The 19,776-nt window shown below is 34.1% G+C and overlaps 1 protein-coding gene across 5 annotated transcripts in view; it reads right to left on the minus strand.

The window, feature by feature from the left end:
* Positions 1 to 691: 691 nt before the first annotated feature.
* The window catches only part of LOC109854540 (heterogeneous nuclear ribonucleoprotein 27C), a 32,059-nt gene continuing 12,974 nt past the window's right edge, over positions 692 to 19,776 (minus strand). The window contains exon 8 of one of the 5 annotated variants that reach the window (XM_020427725.1): positions 692 to 1,847. In XM_020427725.1, coding sequence (XP_020283314.1) covers positions 1,783 to 1,847 — 65 coding nt within the window. In that variant the 3' untranslated portion in view covers positions 692 to 1,782. Of the gene's footprint in view, positions 3,622 to 3,945; positions 5,767 to 7,589; positions 12,619 to 19,776 lie in introns of those variants that run through there. The other 4 variants (XM_020427723.1, XM_020427722.1, XM_020427726.1 and 1 more) reach the window with 4 other exon arrangements.

A 19,776-nucleotide genomic window follows, 5' to 3' on the forward strand; every position in this document is an offset into this window, starting at 1 on the left:
TTTTCAGCTAAAATGCGAGGTCAATTTTAAAGGAAAAATCCCCGGAGCGAAAAGGTTAATAACTTAACACACTCTGTACATTCGCTAACTTACCTCCGTAAAATTATGATTAAAACTAAAAGCTGAAAAGAAAAATCAGATCAAGAGACACATTTGAAGGATAAAATTGGAAACGGAACAATTGCTCAAATAATTGCTTGTCCAAACGTGTTTTTTTTTTTTTTTTTCTATTAAAATGTGATCGTTTATTATGAATCCATACGAAATACGAATCGCCTCTACGCTATAAAAGAATGCATTTTTTTTTGTCGCTGACGTTTTTGGTTCCGCAATATACGTAACAAAATACGAATGATAATAACGGTACGGTATCAACGCTGGACGTGGAGTTGTTGCAATGCCGTCACAAAAAAATAGAGATCGTACCGTACAACAGATTATTTCGTTAATTTCTTATCTCTTAAAGTTTCTAATTTCAATAATGCGATTACGATTAAACGGTTTTCTTCGTTGTTGTCGCCGCAACCCATCCGACATCATTCTCTTGGGACTCATCGCTCGAAGTACGTGTGTGCCGAAGGACGCAGGTGTGCAAGTTGCAAAATACGAAATCGTATTTCACACAAAACAAGTCCGTTGTACAACTGTCAATATATTTTTATGCACCGCGTATGTAAATCGTACTGTTTTCTTTTTTTTTTTTTTTTTTACAACCCATATACATGCATATAAATACACATTTTCCATACATCTAAGCTATATATACTACACACTTGTCCCCCTTAAATTTTTACACCACTATCGCAATTTCGTTTTAACTACGTTTGGCGTTGGATTTATCTTCTTATATCCATCTTTATAGCCCACATGCTCGATCTTTATTTATTATCATAATTTTTTTTTTTTTTTTTTTTTTGGTGAAAAAACCTCTCTACAAATTATAAGACATACACACAAACTCAGGTCCAAATATATTCTATACAGAATCTGGTTCTCAAATAAGTAATAACACAGATCTGGCCGTTAATTCTACTTTTGGATCGATTTTCGGAATTCATGTTCTGATATAATTTTTCATCGCGTGCGTTTCAATATATTATGCTTATTTACTATTGTCGAACGCGTCGATTATTGAGTACAGCACGTACTCGGATTATCGATTATTGGTAGCATCGGAAATAAGTTTGCGTTATCGAGAGACGATTATTTTCAACGAGACGAGATATACGCTTCTTTAGTTGATGATTTCCCATCTGTTCACGTGCTACAAAAATATTTTAGACACGATTTCCGAAAATCAAGCCAAACCAAAGTTTGTCCGCCCGTTCGTACATATTGCTACTTTTTTTTTTTTTTTTGTGTAGAAAAATAATTTTCTGTTATTCTTCAAACTCAGAAAGCTCAATATGTGATTCTCATTTGGAAAGCATAGAGATAAATTCTTTTCCAAAATTTCTGTACACACGCTTCGGTATTTCTTGAAGCTTTAATTAATAATTGAACAAATATATAGGAATTTGACATATTTCTCTTTCTTGCAAATGCAAATTGTTCTATTCTCATTGATAAAAAGGATGACACAGTCTGAAATTCTTCACGTAATCAAACGTTAGAAGACAATTTGTATTTTTTATGTGTATAAGCGAGATTTTTTTGAAGATTTTCTCTGCACGCGGAGAAAGAAGTTGAGAAAAAGATGATACGTAGAAAAAGATTAATCGAATGATCAAAAAACACATCTCTGTTCGCAATATGTTTAAGCTCTTTTGCTTTATTTTTACCTCAAGTCCATAAGCCTCGCGTCATCCAGTCAGTAAAATGAACAGGACGTCTAGGAAATAAACTTCCTACGACAGAAATTCAGAAAAAGAAAGTATTAGGTTCTAGGTTCTAACGCTGTCATTGCGCGCACGACAATCATAATTGTGAAATAAAAACGCGTGAAGGTACATGAAAAGAAAAAAAAAGAGAGAAACAACAAGTTCACACATCGCGTAAATCAAAAAAATAAAAATTAAGCCCCTCGTAAGAGACCGAAACAAGTAGGACGATGAGTGAGACACTCCTGTTCTGCAATTAACGCTTAGAAACAAAAATTAAATCTAACTTCATCTTCTTCGTATATATAAATAAAAACTCTCTTTCTCTCTATAAATTGTTTTTCATAACGCAACTATCGATGATCTTATCGTTCATCCGATCGTTTCTTATTGCTCCGTAAAACTTAACATACGTTAAAATATGGGGATAAGAACAGTTTCATACGCAGTAGTCTTACTCTCTAACTCCGTTCGCATTCGCATGCTCCCGTCATTTGTAATGCCAAAACCTCGCGGCACACGATGCTCTTCTTCGCGATAGAATGTACAATATAAATCATGCGCGCGAGCGTGATTGCGACAATTCGGATCTTCGAAATCGCGAAAAGTATCGTGTGCCGCGAGCTTAACTCGCGCTTACATTCAACTTCGCCATTGCGATTAACATTAAATGACTTCAATATACACTCGCAGGTTTAATTTACTTCGATTGTTGTAGTTTACACTTTTTTTTTTTTCCATACATCCGTGAGAATCGAACGACGAGAGTTCACGGATGTGTCATCTGCTCCGCTTTCGTGTATCATCCGTTTACGCAGAAACGTACAAAAGTTTATATGCATTTTTTGGAATAACGGAGAACAAATAATTCGCTCCTCTCATAACAATTTTTGTACATTTCCAAACCTATCCACGAATGTGTCAGTGACAAGTCATTGACAAGTTACCTCTCGCGAGTCATTGACAGATGCATCGTGTAAAGTCCACATTTAAACAGTTTATTTATTTTGACATATTTGAATCATCTCTGAAAAATTTTCGTTTTAGTTTTTTTTTTTTTATATATATGTAGTGTAATACATACACAATATATGTCTTAAAAGTTACATAATATAAAAATATACAAAGTCGACAGCAAGTGTAAATCACGTGTCCAATTTTTTTATTTTAAAAAATCTAACAGTTCTGACGATGAAAAATATTATACATGAAAATGTGTAAACTTACTTTACGTACGTGAGAGACGAGAAATATCGAAATGGTCCAATTCAACTTCATCCGCGCGAATTATCGCGATGCTTGTTCTCGCGAGTAACAACCATCAATGAAGTGTCTTAAATGTATTAACTTGACACATCTTGTTTTGCGGCCGCGTCGAAACAAAATTTCTTCTCCAGCCTGATGATCTTTCGCTCCGCGCGTGGTTTCCTTCTTGAAGTTGAAGAAGACTTTGCGACCCCAACGTCTCACGCCGAACATCTCTCTCTCTTCGAATTTCTCAACCGCGGACTTACAAATGTAAACTGGACATCTTTCTTATTTTAAGTATAAACTCTATATTATTATAATAAAGTAAGCATATGTGGTATATATATATATGTGGTATATATATATATATATATATATGTGTGTGTGCCAACAAAGATAAGGACAGAGAGTCCTCGAAGTTGTTACACCAAATGTTATCTTGTTTAGCGACGATAAGGATGATAATTGTTGTTGCTTGATCCCGTGTAACCCCTTTGGGGTCCACCGCTGTAGTCGTTGGTTCCTGGCGCAGCAGGAACGCTTGGTCCATATCCTGTGTAGAATCGCATAAAAGATAGTACTGTATGCCAGGACGTGGCGAGAGGACGTCATCGGAGAGGGTGGCACAGAGCAGCAATGTGGTTCGTGTTATTTTATGACAATAATCCTAAAGACTGATCATGTTCGAAAAGGAGATGAATTTTTCAAATGTGAAAAGAGCGGAGGAAAGATTTTGTTTAAAAAAAAACTGAAAAATATGCGAAAAAAACTGCTGCAACATGTAATTACATAATAAACAGGTAATAAGTAAATAAATAAATAACGAAAGTTGCAAGCAAAATAATTAATAATTAATTTCCGATTTAATCGAGATTTCTTCGATATAAAGATAATTAAATTTTTCTCGACGGATTTTTACATTAGCATTGTTCTTCTCTAACGATACACATATCAGATAAAAAAGAAAAAAGAGAACAAACAAGAGCGAAAGAAAGAAAAGATGAAAGACACGACAAAAAGAAAACAAAAAGTGAAATGACAGAAGTTTATCGGGTGTAATTGTCCGAAGAGCGAGCGATGGTGAAATCAGAAATAGAAAGCAGACGGAAAATAGGATGGAAAATGGGATGTGCGCAGGATCAGAATGAGAGAGGATATACATCTCACCCATGAAACGATCCGGGAGTGGATAGAGGGATGGTAAGTACGTACGGATGGACAGATGGTCGGACTCAGTTTTGCGAAAAGCGTAATTTGCGAACTCCGGAGCAAACGGGCTGTGAACTAATACCGCCGACCTAGATCTCGAAAGGAGGATTCAACGCAACATTTCTTCTGCCGGATCCGAGAGAGATCCGAGCGTTGTCGGCTCTCTCAGGACGAGTTTCGAAAACGCGACGACGAGTTCGTGACTAATTTGCAAAAAAGGGGCGATGGTTGAAGCGGGTCCGAAAAACGGGTCAACTCGTTTGCAACGATTTTACATCCGTTCACGGCGAGGCGTGTAGACACCTATAAAACCGAGAACGTCATCGCGTCGACGATTTTATCGATCCGCTTAACGCTTTCCAACTCTAGACTTCATTTGTATCGAAAAACACGGCGTGTTTTTTTCCTCTCCGAAAAATTATCTCAATCAAAGATTAACTAATTGAAAATGTGTCAAGAAATTATTTTCGAGCGCGAAAAACTTCGAGACAAATTTCGTTTAAAGCGACGATTTCGTTAAAGCTTGCGCGTGCACTATCGATATTTTTATTTAATTAATATAAAAATAGAAATTAAATGCTGTAGAGAAAAATAAAATCAAAAATTATAAATTTCTTCTGTTGTTTTTCTTGATGTGTAACAGACGTCTTTGCAGCACTTGTAACAGAAAAGCGTTAAACGGATATGCATAATTTTTTTCATCTCTTTCAACTATTTAAATAGGATTACACTTTTAATTGCTTAAAACAATTATATAGACATCGATTGCGATTAAATATAACATATGTATATCCATAAAAAAAGTAGGACACACCTTAAGACTTACTACAAAGTTACTACGCTCTAAAGGTTAAATAATAAAATTTTTAATGTTAGCTTAATAATGTGAATCATACAGCTAACGTAAGACGGTGGCTTAGCTAATCTTACTGTGTAAACCGGGCGCACTTACTTCTGATTACTATTTTAACGGATCTTCTTAGTCGGCAATCTTATTACTTGTGCGCGCGCTATCTCGATTGCCGGAAACGAGCTTAAAGTCACCGCTATAAAATTAACAGATCGTAATATATAATTCAAAATTACGAAGATACACCGGCACGAAAGCGCGAAAGAGAGATTTCGCTCGGAAGTGCTGTGCGTCCTCACGTCCGTTCTTTCATTCTCGCATTCTTTCTATCTTTCTCTCTCTCTCTCTCTCTTTCTCACATACACACACACACACACACACTCTCTCTCACGCATTCTCGATCTCTCTCTTTCACCCGTTCGCACTTTCTTAAGAAACTCATCTCTCTCTTTCCCGTCCGTTTTTCTCTCGGTCGCTCGAACGACGACGTCAACGTGTGTATTTTTTAGCGTCTATAGGGATGATAATTCGTGTGTTGGGTCAAGGAGAACCGTTGGGGACCTGGGGCAGCATCTCCGTTGGGAATGAAGATCGAGCTTCCAGTTTCGACAGTTTTAAATTTCGGGATCGGGATAACGTCTGCGACGGATAAAAGGAAAGAAATCGTTAGAACTTGTTTCATGTGTGGGAATGCAGCACTTTTCCTCCGCTCGAGTGCCACTCGTCTCGAGATAAGCACCGAGAGCGAGAGGGTTCGTGCGACGGTCGAGAGAATGAGATGAAAGAAAGGGAACAGCACAGAGGAGAAAGACGGATAAAGGATTTTTGAGTGTTCCTCTCTTTTCGTAAAGACCTTTAACCCTTTAACCGGGTCCTTTCGTAACATGTGTATCACGCTACAAGCTATATGTATACATGTAACTATACGTATACTCTATTACAGTATCTAGTTGTCTATACAAGTCTTATCTAAAATTATTGTTTATAGATTATCGTATAGAGATTATCGAATAGCTTATAGATATAACAAATTTTTAACTAGTATATTATAATGGAGATTTATCTAAATATCATATATATGGATCTTTTTTTTTTTGTGCTGTTTTAGGATGTCGATGCGTTCTCTTTTTTTTTCTTTCTTTTTTTTTTTTTTAGTTAACCCTTTTTCTATATCTATATTATATGTAAATTATATCTACGTATTAATTACGAAACTATGCATATAATACAATAAGTCTACGTGAGAACACACTAAACGCACATTAAAATTATATGGGCGCTAGAAAAATATTCTCTGCCCGGTTAAGGGGTTATTAAGTTTTACCATTATATCTAAGAGATTAAGCATCGATTTTTATATACAAGTGTGTATAAACACGAGACCATGTCAGCACCAAAAGTTACTTGTAAATTTTACACGTCTAGTGCACTTTAAAACTTGCACTTTTTACTTGTTGTGTTGTTTCATAGATTGGTAATTAATTTAAGCAAGTGCTGACATCAGTCTCGGTATCATCTCGAAACTGAGACTACGTCCCGTTGCAACGTGTGAGAAAAACAATTCATTATGAAAGCAGTGATCATATATACTCAGTGCAACAAATGTTATACAATAAAACAAACACGTCTCAGATTCGAGAAAAAAAAAACGTCATAAAACACTGCACGAATTAAAAAGCTTTGTCTCCACCTTTTCCGATACGTTCTGAATATGTTTGCGTCAATAAGAATTCAAAAAAGTTCACCTGAAATCAACATTTTTCAACAGTGGACCACCTCTGTAAATTTTTAATGGCACGCGAGTATACGAAAATCAGTTTATAAATTCTTTGAGTTTTTTTTTTTTTTTAGAAAACAAAAAAAACTCACACGGTTAATCTGAATTAAATTTCTAGAGTTTTCTCTCTCCCATTTGCATGAAAATAGGATATTATCTTACTCTTCTCATTTTGCGTAATCACGTATGCACGACGAAAATCGCAATACGTGACGTAGAAACAAAACAGAAGCGGCAAAAAGAAAGCATAACGTTGAGTCTAGAACGCGCCAATTTGTTCGATCGAAGAAGTCGACTGGTGGACAAGTGTGTCTCATCGCGAGATCAAGATTCTAAGATTCTCTAACTCGTGTAACTTTTTCATCTTCCGCGCACTCGCATGCTCGCTGTTCGCACACACATTCACGCGCAATTTTCTAAAACTAAATAAAAAAAAAAAAAAAACTATTATATATTTCACTCACTGACACTCACACAACATCCAGCGATAAATTTTCGATAATACATATATATATAAAATTCCTGCGTAATTATTGCTTAAAAAAGAAAACGAAGATCTCTGTATTGTGCAGTGTTTTAATCTCGCATAGCAGAAGTAATAATTATTACACATACGATAATCTACGTTAAGTGAAGGGATCAAGAGATTGATTTGATTGATAAGAAGTTGTTTTCATCAATATTATTTTCTATTTAATTCATTTCCTCATATTCTAATTCCACAGCGTGTAATTTTTATGAATAATGATTTTATCTTAATTTTCTCTTGAGGTTGGCCATTACATCATTATATAATATGTATATATATACGTATTTAGAGATTTATATATATATATATATATATATAATATTATATGTTATAATCGTTATTAATATATCTTAAGTATCAATTAATCTGTTAAACCACTAGAAACACCGTTAAGTATATATATTTATATGTATATATGTATTTTATAAGTGTGTGTGTGTAAGATATAATAATAATAATAATAGCAGTAATAATAATAAGAATACTCGTATAGTAAGAATCATGGTATCATAGTAATAATAGTAGTACAAGTAGTAGTAATAGTAGTACTAGTAGTAGTGCTTGCGATCATGAAGGACAATGATTTCTAAGAGTGGGGGGAGGGAGTAAGAGCGTATGATGCATGACGTACTCGTATGATGTATAATAACGTGTGTGTTTGTTTTTTTTTCTTTTTTTTTTTGTATTTTTTTACCGACAAAAAAGTACAAGACAATAACACTCACTTTCCCTGTGAAGTTTATAGTTTATTTATCTGTTTGCGTGTGTAACAACGCGATGAGCGTTGATTCGATTAAAAATTTGTCATTTTTGTTCTTCGTTATTTGTTACGTAAAATACGTCGCGTTTACGAACACAAAACGTATTTCTAAAGTGCGATCATAATTTGGTAACGACTGATTATTGAGATACACATGTTTCTTGCACTTGACAGCAACTGAGAACAGAGTTTTTACACGCTCAAACGGATAAATAAAATATCTCAGACAAAATCATCGCGAGAAAGAAGATAATTTTTTTCTTCGTTTCTCTATTTTGTCGGCAAGCATGTGGTGTGTACGAGAAACAAAAAGGAACGACGAGAAGAAATCAGTTGGATCGATCGATTTCGTCAAAATCTCCTGCCATCCCGCAAGCATCCCGGAAAAACTGACTATCTCTACTACAAAACCACGTCAAGGAGATTAGCTGCAATTCTAAAAAACAACCGAACTCTTCCTATAAAACTCTGTCAATTATTGAAGCAGCAATTCCTGCTCCTTCCTCTAACTTCGACTGATAAAAAATATTCTTATCCCAGGTGCGTTCAATCACTCGGAAGTAATCGAGATCGTTACATGCAAGTGACGTTTGAATTTGATGCTTTCGCAATGTGCTGTAAAAATTTCCGAGAGGAAATTAACACATATCAACGTGGTTTTTTTCCAATTCGAAAACCATACCCGGACCACTTGAATTCGTTTTAACAATTCTTGATCAACGACAGATACCTATACACGTAAAGCCCAAAATTTTACACACGATTTCTCGCTTGATGATTTAATAATTCAACGATTTGTGACAAGAGTACAGAGGAATCTAATCGAACTGACTTCAACCAACTGACTCTGCCAATCTCCCGTAGTTTCTCGCTCTCTTCTCTCTTCAAATCAGAGACGTCACTAAAATTAAACACAACACAGACAAACACTCGATTGTTTTTCTATTTTCTTTTTGCACGCTGGGTCGCGAGTAATTATTGAGTGAGGATGAGCGACAAGTTCGAGGATTCGTCGATTTGGAAATATTGCGCCGAGACACTCGGTCATCACATCTTTGTTTTAACAAGCACTAACGGATTTTACCTACGTGTTTTCATTAATAATGCAAGTTATATTCCCTACATGTGCTATATTTATTGTAATGCGGCTTAAGCTTTCTCTCTTTCTCTCTCTCTCTTTCTCTCTCTGTTTCGCGTGGTCTCTTCACTTAGCAAGTAAACACTAGGTTTTACTCTTATCAAGTTCACATAACAGAACGTTATTTGGCAACTAGTAAACGCGCTTGGCTTGCGCCATTCGAAATCTGGTGACGTTTTTAAAATGTGTATGTGAGCGTCTCTCTCACTGTGTGTCCGTGTGTATACGCGTATATATATATATATCTTTCTGGCTGTTAACGTCACATGCGCATCCTTGCACTCGCTCTTGAAGCAACACAACAACCGCACCGCGTGATAAATCTCTTTTAACTCGACCGTTCTTCCCGCATCATCGCTCATTCCATATCGTTCATTCCCGTGTTAAAAATGGAGTTTTCATTCAGCGAGATTCAATCTCGGTTATCAATCGCTTGATTATTGATCATTCGTCAATCATGCGTTATTCTTTTGCACACGCGCACACACCCCAGTTATTATTTTTAATCGTATATATGTTTCTCACGTCCTCTGTGTATGTGATTTGTTATACAACCATTTAATATAAACTTTCTCCCGTCGTGTTGCTTTCTCTAACGAAATAATTAATAATTACAACGACTTAGATACGCTCTTTTCTTTTCTCTTTACATACTTAAAAATTACGGAATAATTATGATTCTCACGAGAACACAATAGTTGGCATTTGTTGTTTGTTTTCATTAAAAATATCTCTTTTTTTTTTCCCTATTTTAATACTTGTCTCTACGATGGCCTTATATTTCGAGAATTACAAATGTTAATTAATTAATTAATTAATTAATTAATTAGATAATAATCGATATCTTAATTATTGATCCTATATGCGTGTCGGTATTTTCCTCCCGCTCTCGCCGATCCTAAGTGAGGCGGAACGACAGGGCCTCTATGTAACAATTGTGTGTGTAATTTACATTATTATAAAACTCGTTTATTCATTATAGTAAACTTAGTCAAAGTGAGTCATTAATTATGTTTTTTCCTTTCTGAGTTAAAGCAGCACCCGCGTAAGGTACTTTGAGATAATTTAAAATACATTTGTACACAACTTATCCCTTAATCAATAATTACAGCGATTTACCTCTATAACGTCCGAGTTTTATTTTTATTTTTTATCTTTTCGCAGAGATACAACCATCGTCACGATGTTCGACGTCGTTGCACTCCTTCTCGTAAAGATGCTGCAAGACGACCGATATCGTTGACGATTTTAAGACACAGTTTAAGAAGAGTAATATGCTATGTCGTCGATGTAAGTAGGATAATTAGTTTCCGCTTGTTGATCGAGTCAACCAGCACGTAACAACAAAAAATATAACATTCGTACTTCACTAAAAAACGGTAAAAGTAAAATCTCGTTAACACTTTTGTTTCACGTTAAAAATACCGTCTTATAGGAATCGCTTGCATACTCGAGAGCTATATAAATCTTTCTCTGTTAGCTTTACATGTGTAAAAAAAAAAAAAAAATCAAAAACAGAAACCGAAGAAGAGATCAGAACGTAGCACTTTCGGTGTGTACTTTCTATCCGTATTATTTTTTGACGTGAAATTTCAATCTTACTCAGCTAAACGTAATCACAATTTATTTGTTTGTTTGTTATTTTTTTCATACAACTATCTTCCTTAGGCGAAGGTAACGCGTTTCTTAACCAACTTTTTTTATCCTCTGTTTTTTTTTTTTTATCGAGTAAACTAGACCGTAAGACGTTAGAGATAGCCCATTAACTATTAGTAACAATAAATTCGAACAGTCGTTTAATAACCTTACAGCAAACTTTCCTAATTAGGTAACTACTCCGAGGGTGTGATTTAATTAAATTCCCAGTCTTTCCAGAGCGTTTTTTTATATACGTCTATTTATCCCTAACTAACCGAGTCCACGTTTTGTTTGTTTGTTTGTTTTTTTTTTGTTGCACCCGTCCTTTGTCACATACACTCGCTCACGCAACACACCCACGCAACACCGGTCGCACAGGACTTTTCATCAAAGAACAACAATACCGAGCTTGACACTCCAGTTGATTTTTTTTTTTTTTTTTAATTAACAGACACACTCGTTGCGCTAAAAATCTAAACTACGTTTCCATTTATATTTTTATCTGTCTTTCACACGACTCTTGTTATCTCTCGTAACCTCGAGAAGTTACATACGTACTTTATTAGGAGAATATAGCCGTAGTTGTGACGATCGATAACAAATTAGAAATCAATAACAACAGTTACTACGTTTTGTTCTACTCTCTCTTACTTATCTTTCTCTCTCACGATTATAATTCTTTTTCTTCCTCACTCTATCTCGGTTTAAAATGATGCTATTTAACGCGTTAAGTAATAGTTTATTAATTAGTGATAATTAGTAGCGGTACTCTGACACTTCTCTCTATCTCTTAATAAGGTTTTGTTTTCTTTCACTCATTGTTTTTTTCTTTATCCTAAACCCTAAAGCGTCACGGCAATATTTCCAAATCGAAGTCTTAAAGAGAACGCGACTCGTTTGCGTCGTCGGCAAGAATAGAAGAAGCAAAACTATGCAAATCACCCTGGATGGAAAGAAACGCTATAAATCGACAAAGTTGTCCACAAGCGTGCACTTGTAAAACATAAATCACATTTACGCGCTGTCTTTTAAAACCGAGGTGGACGAAGCGTGATCGATTTGAAACATAAAGTTCAAATAAAATAAAAAAAAATAAAAAAAAAAAAGAAAAGCCATGTACAAGGTCGAAACGTTTGCGTATGTACATCAATGAAAATGTGAATTTATTTTAATTTAAAACCTAAAAGATTTTACTCGCTCTACATGGTTTTCTTTTTTTTCCCGTTAGTTAGATGTAAAATACAACTTATTTTACGATATAAATATTTTTATAAATATTGTATATATGTATAAAGTCAGAGAGAAAATTTTAAGAAAAGTCATTAGAAGCGTTACATTTGCGCTGCGTCCAAATAAAAAGCGTAGAGAATCTCTCAATATGATGGTAACAATTTTAAGTGATCGGCAACTTTTTCCGGTTAAACAAAAAACTTTCAAGCGTATTTAGAAACATACAATTTATATATTTGTATTTACAATTTATAAATTGAATTGCTAAATTCGTATATTACAAAAAATGTTTGGACAATTACATAGTTATAAAAATTGTTTTTCTACTTAATCCTTTTTTGTCCGTGTCAACGAAGTGTTGTACAAATTGGGCCAGACGCATATACTTTGCCATGGTGCACTTATATCACTAAATGAAACTGAAATTTAGAAATAAAAATAATTTCGTAATAAAGTATAATAATATTACATGAATTACATATTTTAGATGTAAATAAATATATAAATATTTGTAAAAAAATTTCGAATGTAATGTTTGAAAATCAAAGTTAAAAGATATGGCTAATAAGTGCGTGATAACTTGCATAAAAATTATTTATTAAAATTACTTATTCGCATATTTTTTATGTACACGTGAAAACACAAACTTTTCAATTTTCAACATCTGACTTTAGTCAGATAAAAAAAATTTGAAAAATTATATTCTAAACTTATTGTCGTTGAAAGTTTATTCTTTGTACACGAGTTGCCAATCACTGTGCGAGAATATGGTAGAATAAATGACATCTTTTTATTAAAATATAACATTAGTAATTTTTTGGGACATTCTGCAGCCTCTAATAAAAGAAGTTGTCAGCTACAATATCCTTTTATCAATTTGCGTAATGGACGAGACACGAGTAAAATTTCAGAAAAAGTCAAAAATTAAAAACTCATTTATCGATCAAGCGTATCATCCTGTACACAGACATTCATCTTCATCGAATAAAATTGTCGGAAACATCGTCATCAGCGCTGTCGTATGGCCGCGAGATGTGTTCGAGCCTTATTATAATGTCAGGCTTCGATTATCCCGAGGTTTTTCATCGGGTTTTCAGGAATTCGTCGATTGTACGCTTGTCGTCCCAATCGGCGAGTTTGCTTTCAGACAATTGAAAGAAAACCTACTGACAAACCAGCTCCCGCGACCAACTAGCCGATTCTTCCCATCTACTTGGATTCAAACCTTGCTTCTACAACGATCGAAGAAAAATATTCTTGCGATCAACACATTACCTACTCCAACAATAACAACAACAACAACAACACTTCATTTTTCTGCTCCTACAAACAAAAGTAAAAAGGATAATCTAATCATTTGTGTACGTAATCTATGGTGTAAACCCGCGGCGGGTGTGTGTATGTGTGTGTGTGTGTGTGTATGTATGGAATACGTACATGTCGGATATACGCATGCACGAAAAAGATCGTGCACATACACATAATGTACATACCTTTAAAAAAATATTTATGACCCCTACCGCGATATATACGCATAAATTTTTAAAGGTATACATTTACACGAGCAGACATACGAGTGCGTGTGTACATACACATAAATATCGTAATATACATATATGTATTGTTGGATACATATATATAATGCATCTTTATCATTATAATCATTATATCAGTATGATGTAAGCGACAAAAAATTCATGCTCTCATCCTTTAATCCCCACTCTTTTTTTCCTTCTTAAACTACTTATCGCTGTTTCGTCGCTTTTTTTCTATTCTATCTTTTCCTTTTCCCTATTCTCTTTTTTTCTTTGTTTTCAACTTTTCGATGGTACATTGACCGGCACTGAATCCGCGAGAAAGGGGAAGAAAAGTTCCCCTTCCACGGCTGAAAGAGTACGGCGCACGGAAGGAAAACTTTCTTTCTTATCTTTTATAAACTCGTTTTCCTACTCTTTCTACTACTCCTTCCGTTGTTTTCAGCGATAGTTTTGGTTTTTTATCCTATTCCCTTTTCCATGCATTCAATTCCTCAATTTACTTTTGCTTTGAAAATTATCGATTTCGAGAACTCAATTTTTAGCGAATATTACGAAAAAATTCAAGAGACCATGCGCCTTGGCCTGGAATATGTACATCTCTATGCTATCCGGAGAATGTTCGACTTCAAATCTCGCGTAATCTCTCACTTACAAAAATTTCTCACTTATAAAATTAATGATAAATATTTATTACAATATGTTTTAAGCTCTGATTAATTTTAAAAGATGAGGGAGCCTATCTAAATTTTTATATAATGTAGAACAATGGAAAGAGACCAATTCTTTCTTACATGAAAATACACGTTGCGACTTTATCTTAAATATATATTTAAAAAAAGAAAAAAAAAAGAAAAAAAAAAGGAGTCTGGGAAAATCGACAGAGAATCCCTAGTTGGGGAACATCAAGATCCCGAAATACAACAAGACACATACATTTTCACTTATTAGATGATGCACCCTCGGTCCCTGGATCTCGAAGACGGAGACAGTATTATATTACACATTTTTCATTATATTATACAAATTTTTTTCACGTGTTTATAAATATTATAATATACCTACATCTTTATATAACAAAAACCTTATTCTTATATCCTGTTCTTTAATCTTTATTATAACAAAAACTATGTATTGAATGTCTCGGCTAGATTAGAAGAGATTATTAATTATTGGAAGATTATATATATATATTATATATATATATGTATATATACACATAAAAATTATGTAGTATCAGTCGATATCTTAGAAAAACTTATAACTGCGTACACTTGATGAACACTTAGCTTTCACCAGAAAATGAAGCGTAATATTTCGTTTACGATATCAAAACAAAAAGTCGAACATCCTCTTTCAACGCAGAGAGACATTTTTCAATTTCGTAACACTGGGCGGCGAGACGAAACAGAAAGCGCGCGAGCGTAAAAAGGTCATTTAACAAGTATTATCTTTATTTCGAGATAGGCGTTTATACGCGCCCGCCATTTCATCTTTTTTTTTTTCTTTTTCAGAAAGTCGCATATCGCATATGCAAATCAGCCAAACGCGTATGCGGCACACTCGTGATACTACTTAAACTTACTACCATTATAGATTTTTCTCTCGTTTTTATTTTCTATTTTTAATTCTATTCACGATTATATATCTCGTAAGGGGACACTACCTTACCAATACAATGCTAAAAGTTTTACAAGTATACAGGTCATGTTATTACAGTTAATAATTTCATTTATTATCGTTACAATCATTACCAACTTTACGCGCGTCTATTATCTTATTATTTCACACTAAAATATGATAAAAAGAGTAGATCGATCGATTCTCTCATCGTACCGTGTGCGAGACATTCTAAAGCATCCTATTGACTGTAGGAATTCCATTAAACACTAAAAAACCGAAGTAATCTTTCGGCTCTTCGTGAGTGAAAATAAGTGTGTGTGTGTGTGTGTGTGTGTGTGTGTGTCTGTCTGTCTGTCTGTCTGTCTGTGTGTGTGTGTGTGTGTGTGTGTAGACATATCACGTATATAGAAATACCGTATCAAAAAGAGAAAATAAAATTTATCCCTACTTGTTTTCATTATTTTCTCTTTTGTTAGCGTATCTCGAACAGTGATCTTTCCCTCTCTCTCTCTCTATAATGTGATAATCTGAATAATTTAACAAGAATCATTGCATAGAATTTTTTTCTCGATCACGCGCCCTGTGAGATTCGATGATCAAAATAATTATGTTTTATAGCATTTCATTTGTTCATTTTTTTTTTTTTTTATCCTCTAGCTAACTCGTCCAATTCGCTAATGCACTCGTGGTTTTTGTCAAAAAATCTGATTACTCTCCCGATTACACTTACTTCTTCTTCCGTTCTTGTAATATTAGCTTGTTTCTTGGTGGAACATGTGTAAGAATCGTGAGTAGGTAGGTCTGTGTACGTGTGTGTCTGTGAGTTTTATCCGGCTAATCGAGCATCTGAGCACCGCCTCCTCTTCCTCACTTATAGTCTGTCTTAATAAATCTTTCTCGCCATTTATTTGCTGCTCACTGCGCAAACCTTAACATAAATATATTTTAGAATTTTTCTTATATAACACACTTGTATGTGTTTAAATCCCTACATTTTTTTTCTTTGTCGCGTTACAATATACGTTTAAGACAATGATTACGCTTCCTTCTAGGGTTAAGACTCGCAGGAGAGAAAATCACTTTGTAATTATAATTTAACACCTTAACTGTTTCTATATATATATATATATATGTAAACGTAATTTAGAATATTTCTTTGTGTGTAATAACACATTTGTCCCTTATATATTATATAAATCCGCTGTCCCGTTCAAAATTATTTTTTACTGCCTTACACTCGCGCCCGCATGCGTGTGTGTGTGTGTGTATGTGTGTGTGTACATGTAAGTGTGTGTATATGTGTGTGAGCGATTATCACACTACCTGAGTAAAATATATATATATATATATATATATCTCGACAGTCTCTTCTTTATTATCCTCAGTATCACGCGTCGTCTCAGTAAGAACAAAGCTAACGAAATAATTCGATTTTTATTTAAAGAAATTCTATTGTTCTAATTTTTGAAGAAGTCGTACCGATTGCCCGTGAATTGCCACGTTAGTGGCTCGAAACAAGACGGTTATTGATTTTGACGAAAAGCGCTCTGTGTGGCTTTAAAAAAAAATTATTATGTAAGATATATAACTTTGAGTAACTTATAATCTTAATTTAACGCGAGACGTTGTCGTAGCCGTTTCTTTCTACGAAATACATATATATAAAGTGCTTTTACTCCTCTCACGATGCACAAATGTGAAGATAAAAATGTGAAGATAAGACCGCGCACGAATTATATCTGGGCTTGATACTTGACTTATCGAAAATCGATGCAACTCTACGTGAGACGATATTAATAGAAGTGAATGAAAGATTGTGGATAAACACGTTGAGAGTGATTACGTACTAATCAATGTTGTTAAACATGCAGAGCGATACTAAACTGCTACATCGTTTCTAAATATATTTACATAATAAGCAAAATGTTATATTCGTAAATATAGAGATCGATCTGTGAGAATACCGTTTCAACATTTTTTTTCCGGTCCAATTTCGTTTGACGTAACTCTCGATAATTTTGAAATTAATTTCCCAAAGCCTTCGACAATTTAACATTTATCAAACGATATTGCATTTTCTTTAAATATCCGCGCGTGACAGATTAATTATTTATCACCGAGAAAGTGTTAATTTTATCTTTTTTTTCTTTTTCTTATTTTCATCATTTTTATTATAGTATTTCTTTGCGTCTGCATCTGTAAGTTTCGCGACATTCGTTTTTTTTTATTTTTTTTAACAACACAATTCCGAACGAGAGAGATTGCGGTGCAAAAACAAATAATAAAGAAGAGGAACTGCGCGAGGTACATGATTTCAAGATTAACGTTCGCTCAATGAAAATGCAGCAGCCAATATAATTACGCATTGTCCGTGTGCGATACCAACTAAGAAACGTACATACCACCACTACACAGTTAAAGCGGCAGAAGAAACCCATGTATACTAATGAGAAAGTGTGTTTTCCACGAGATAGATTATGATATACAATTAATAAGTAGTTAAGTGTAGTAGTATTTAATTATAAGACCAGTCTTTAGTGTGCGGGACGCTAAAACGTGCGCTTAACATTAAAAACAGACATTTCGCGACACGTCCCCGGGGAATTATTTATATATATATTTAAGGACTTGGTATTTTTTTTTTTTTTTTAATATTTTGAAATACTTGCCCTGCAAAACCTGAGCGTTACGCATTTATATACTGGTTGAATGAAGAGGATATCAATTCACGTATTATCTAATTAAGTTAAGAGAAAACTTGTAATATATAAAGACGAAACAACAACGCGATACCTAACTTAGCGGCTGTAACGTATTGTATAAATTTGCTCTTTACACTATATCTCGCTATTAATCGTACGTTAAAAAAACAAAAAAAAAATAAAATAAAATAGATCGACGCAAAGTCTAAATGCATTAGAAAAACGGAGAGAGACGTGAAATTCTCGGATGAAAATAACGGAAATGTTTTTGCGAAAACGATCGGAATATAACGGTTTCCAGCGGATGTCTCATTCTCGTAGAGGACAGAAACACAAGAAGTGCCTCAGAGAGTACGCTCAAACAAGGGATGACGATGACGAGCTGTCGAAAGCATCGGGAAAATGTCTCACAACCGAATCTAATGATTCGGGGATACGCTCGACGGATGGAGCACAAAAATGCTGAGAAAAAAGCTATCAACGAACAAAACGAAGAACAGTAAGAGTCTAAGGTAAACGTAAGACACAGGGAGGAAGAAAAGAGCTCGAAGAAATATAATAATAATAATAATAATATTAATAAAGGACAACAACCCTGAGAGCAAGCCGTACAGTTCGCGAAGAACGCGAATGAGGCAGGTAGTAACAACAGCTAGAGAGAAACTCAAAGTATTTTTTTTCTCTTTCCCTATATGCTATCTATTACATTTAATTATTAGATGGCGTCTCACATCTCTGTATTTAAAAATACTAATAATATTAAATATAAATATATTATCTGTTTATAAATTTTTGGTAATCGTCAAATATATATATTCGAATAGTTCCGCTCTGTGTGCTTCTGCGCGACCTCTCTGCCTTTGTTTCAATGTGTATTTATTAGTTTAGGGGGGAAAAAAAGAAAAAAAAACCGCGACGCTCCTAAAATTCCGTATTACGGCTTTTTGCTCTTGCACGCACATTCAACTATATCCACGGTCTAAAATATACGTATATATACAGTGTGTTGCACCAAAGGCAGCCATTATAACTCTTTGTATTGTAACTTGTAGTCGTTAAAACCTTTCTTTTTTTCTTCCTCTTCCTCTATCTCTCTATCTCTTTCTCTCTCTCCTCCGTCCTAGTATATTTATTTAAATTTACTTTATAATCTGTTTTATAAGAAAGACTCGTTAATATACATGTATATATAATAAATTCTATTTCAGTTTGGGTTTTTTTTATAATTAAATTAATTAGCTTCGTTTATACCAATTTTCAACAAACGTATTGATTACTTTTATATATATATATATACGTTCCCTATACAAATTAAATGTATAATATATAACCAGAGTTTAATAATCAGGTTTTCCTTATAACACTTTGCATACACTTAAAGACTCTTTAAAATTTACGCTTTAACTTCAGTCAAAAATCGATAATAGTAAGGAATACAATTATTAGTAGTAATAATTATAAATTGGATATACTAGTGGTTCTTTATTAACGCGTCGTTTTTATTTATCAGTATCACTTTTATGAAATAAGTCGTACATATACATAAGTAGCAGTCATAGATAAAAACACCTCGCTATTTATATTCGTTCCTTCCTTTTGCAAGTTAGGTATTAAATAACGCGTGTTACTTTACTTTTTATGTCTTTTTTTTTTTTTTTTTTTGGTTTTATTCGGAACAACTGTAGTGTTTTCGATTACTTTTTATCTATATAAATTT

The sequence above is a fragment of the Pseudomyrmex gracilis genome, unplaced genomic scaffold (assembly GCF_002006095.1).
Source record: "Pseudomyrmex gracilis isolate BER0280 unplaced genomic scaffold, ASM200609v1 scaffold_69, whole genome shotgun sequence".
Taxonomy (NCBI): Eukaryota; Metazoa; Arthropoda; class Insecta; order Hymenoptera; family Formicidae; genus Pseudomyrmex; species Pseudomyrmex gracilis.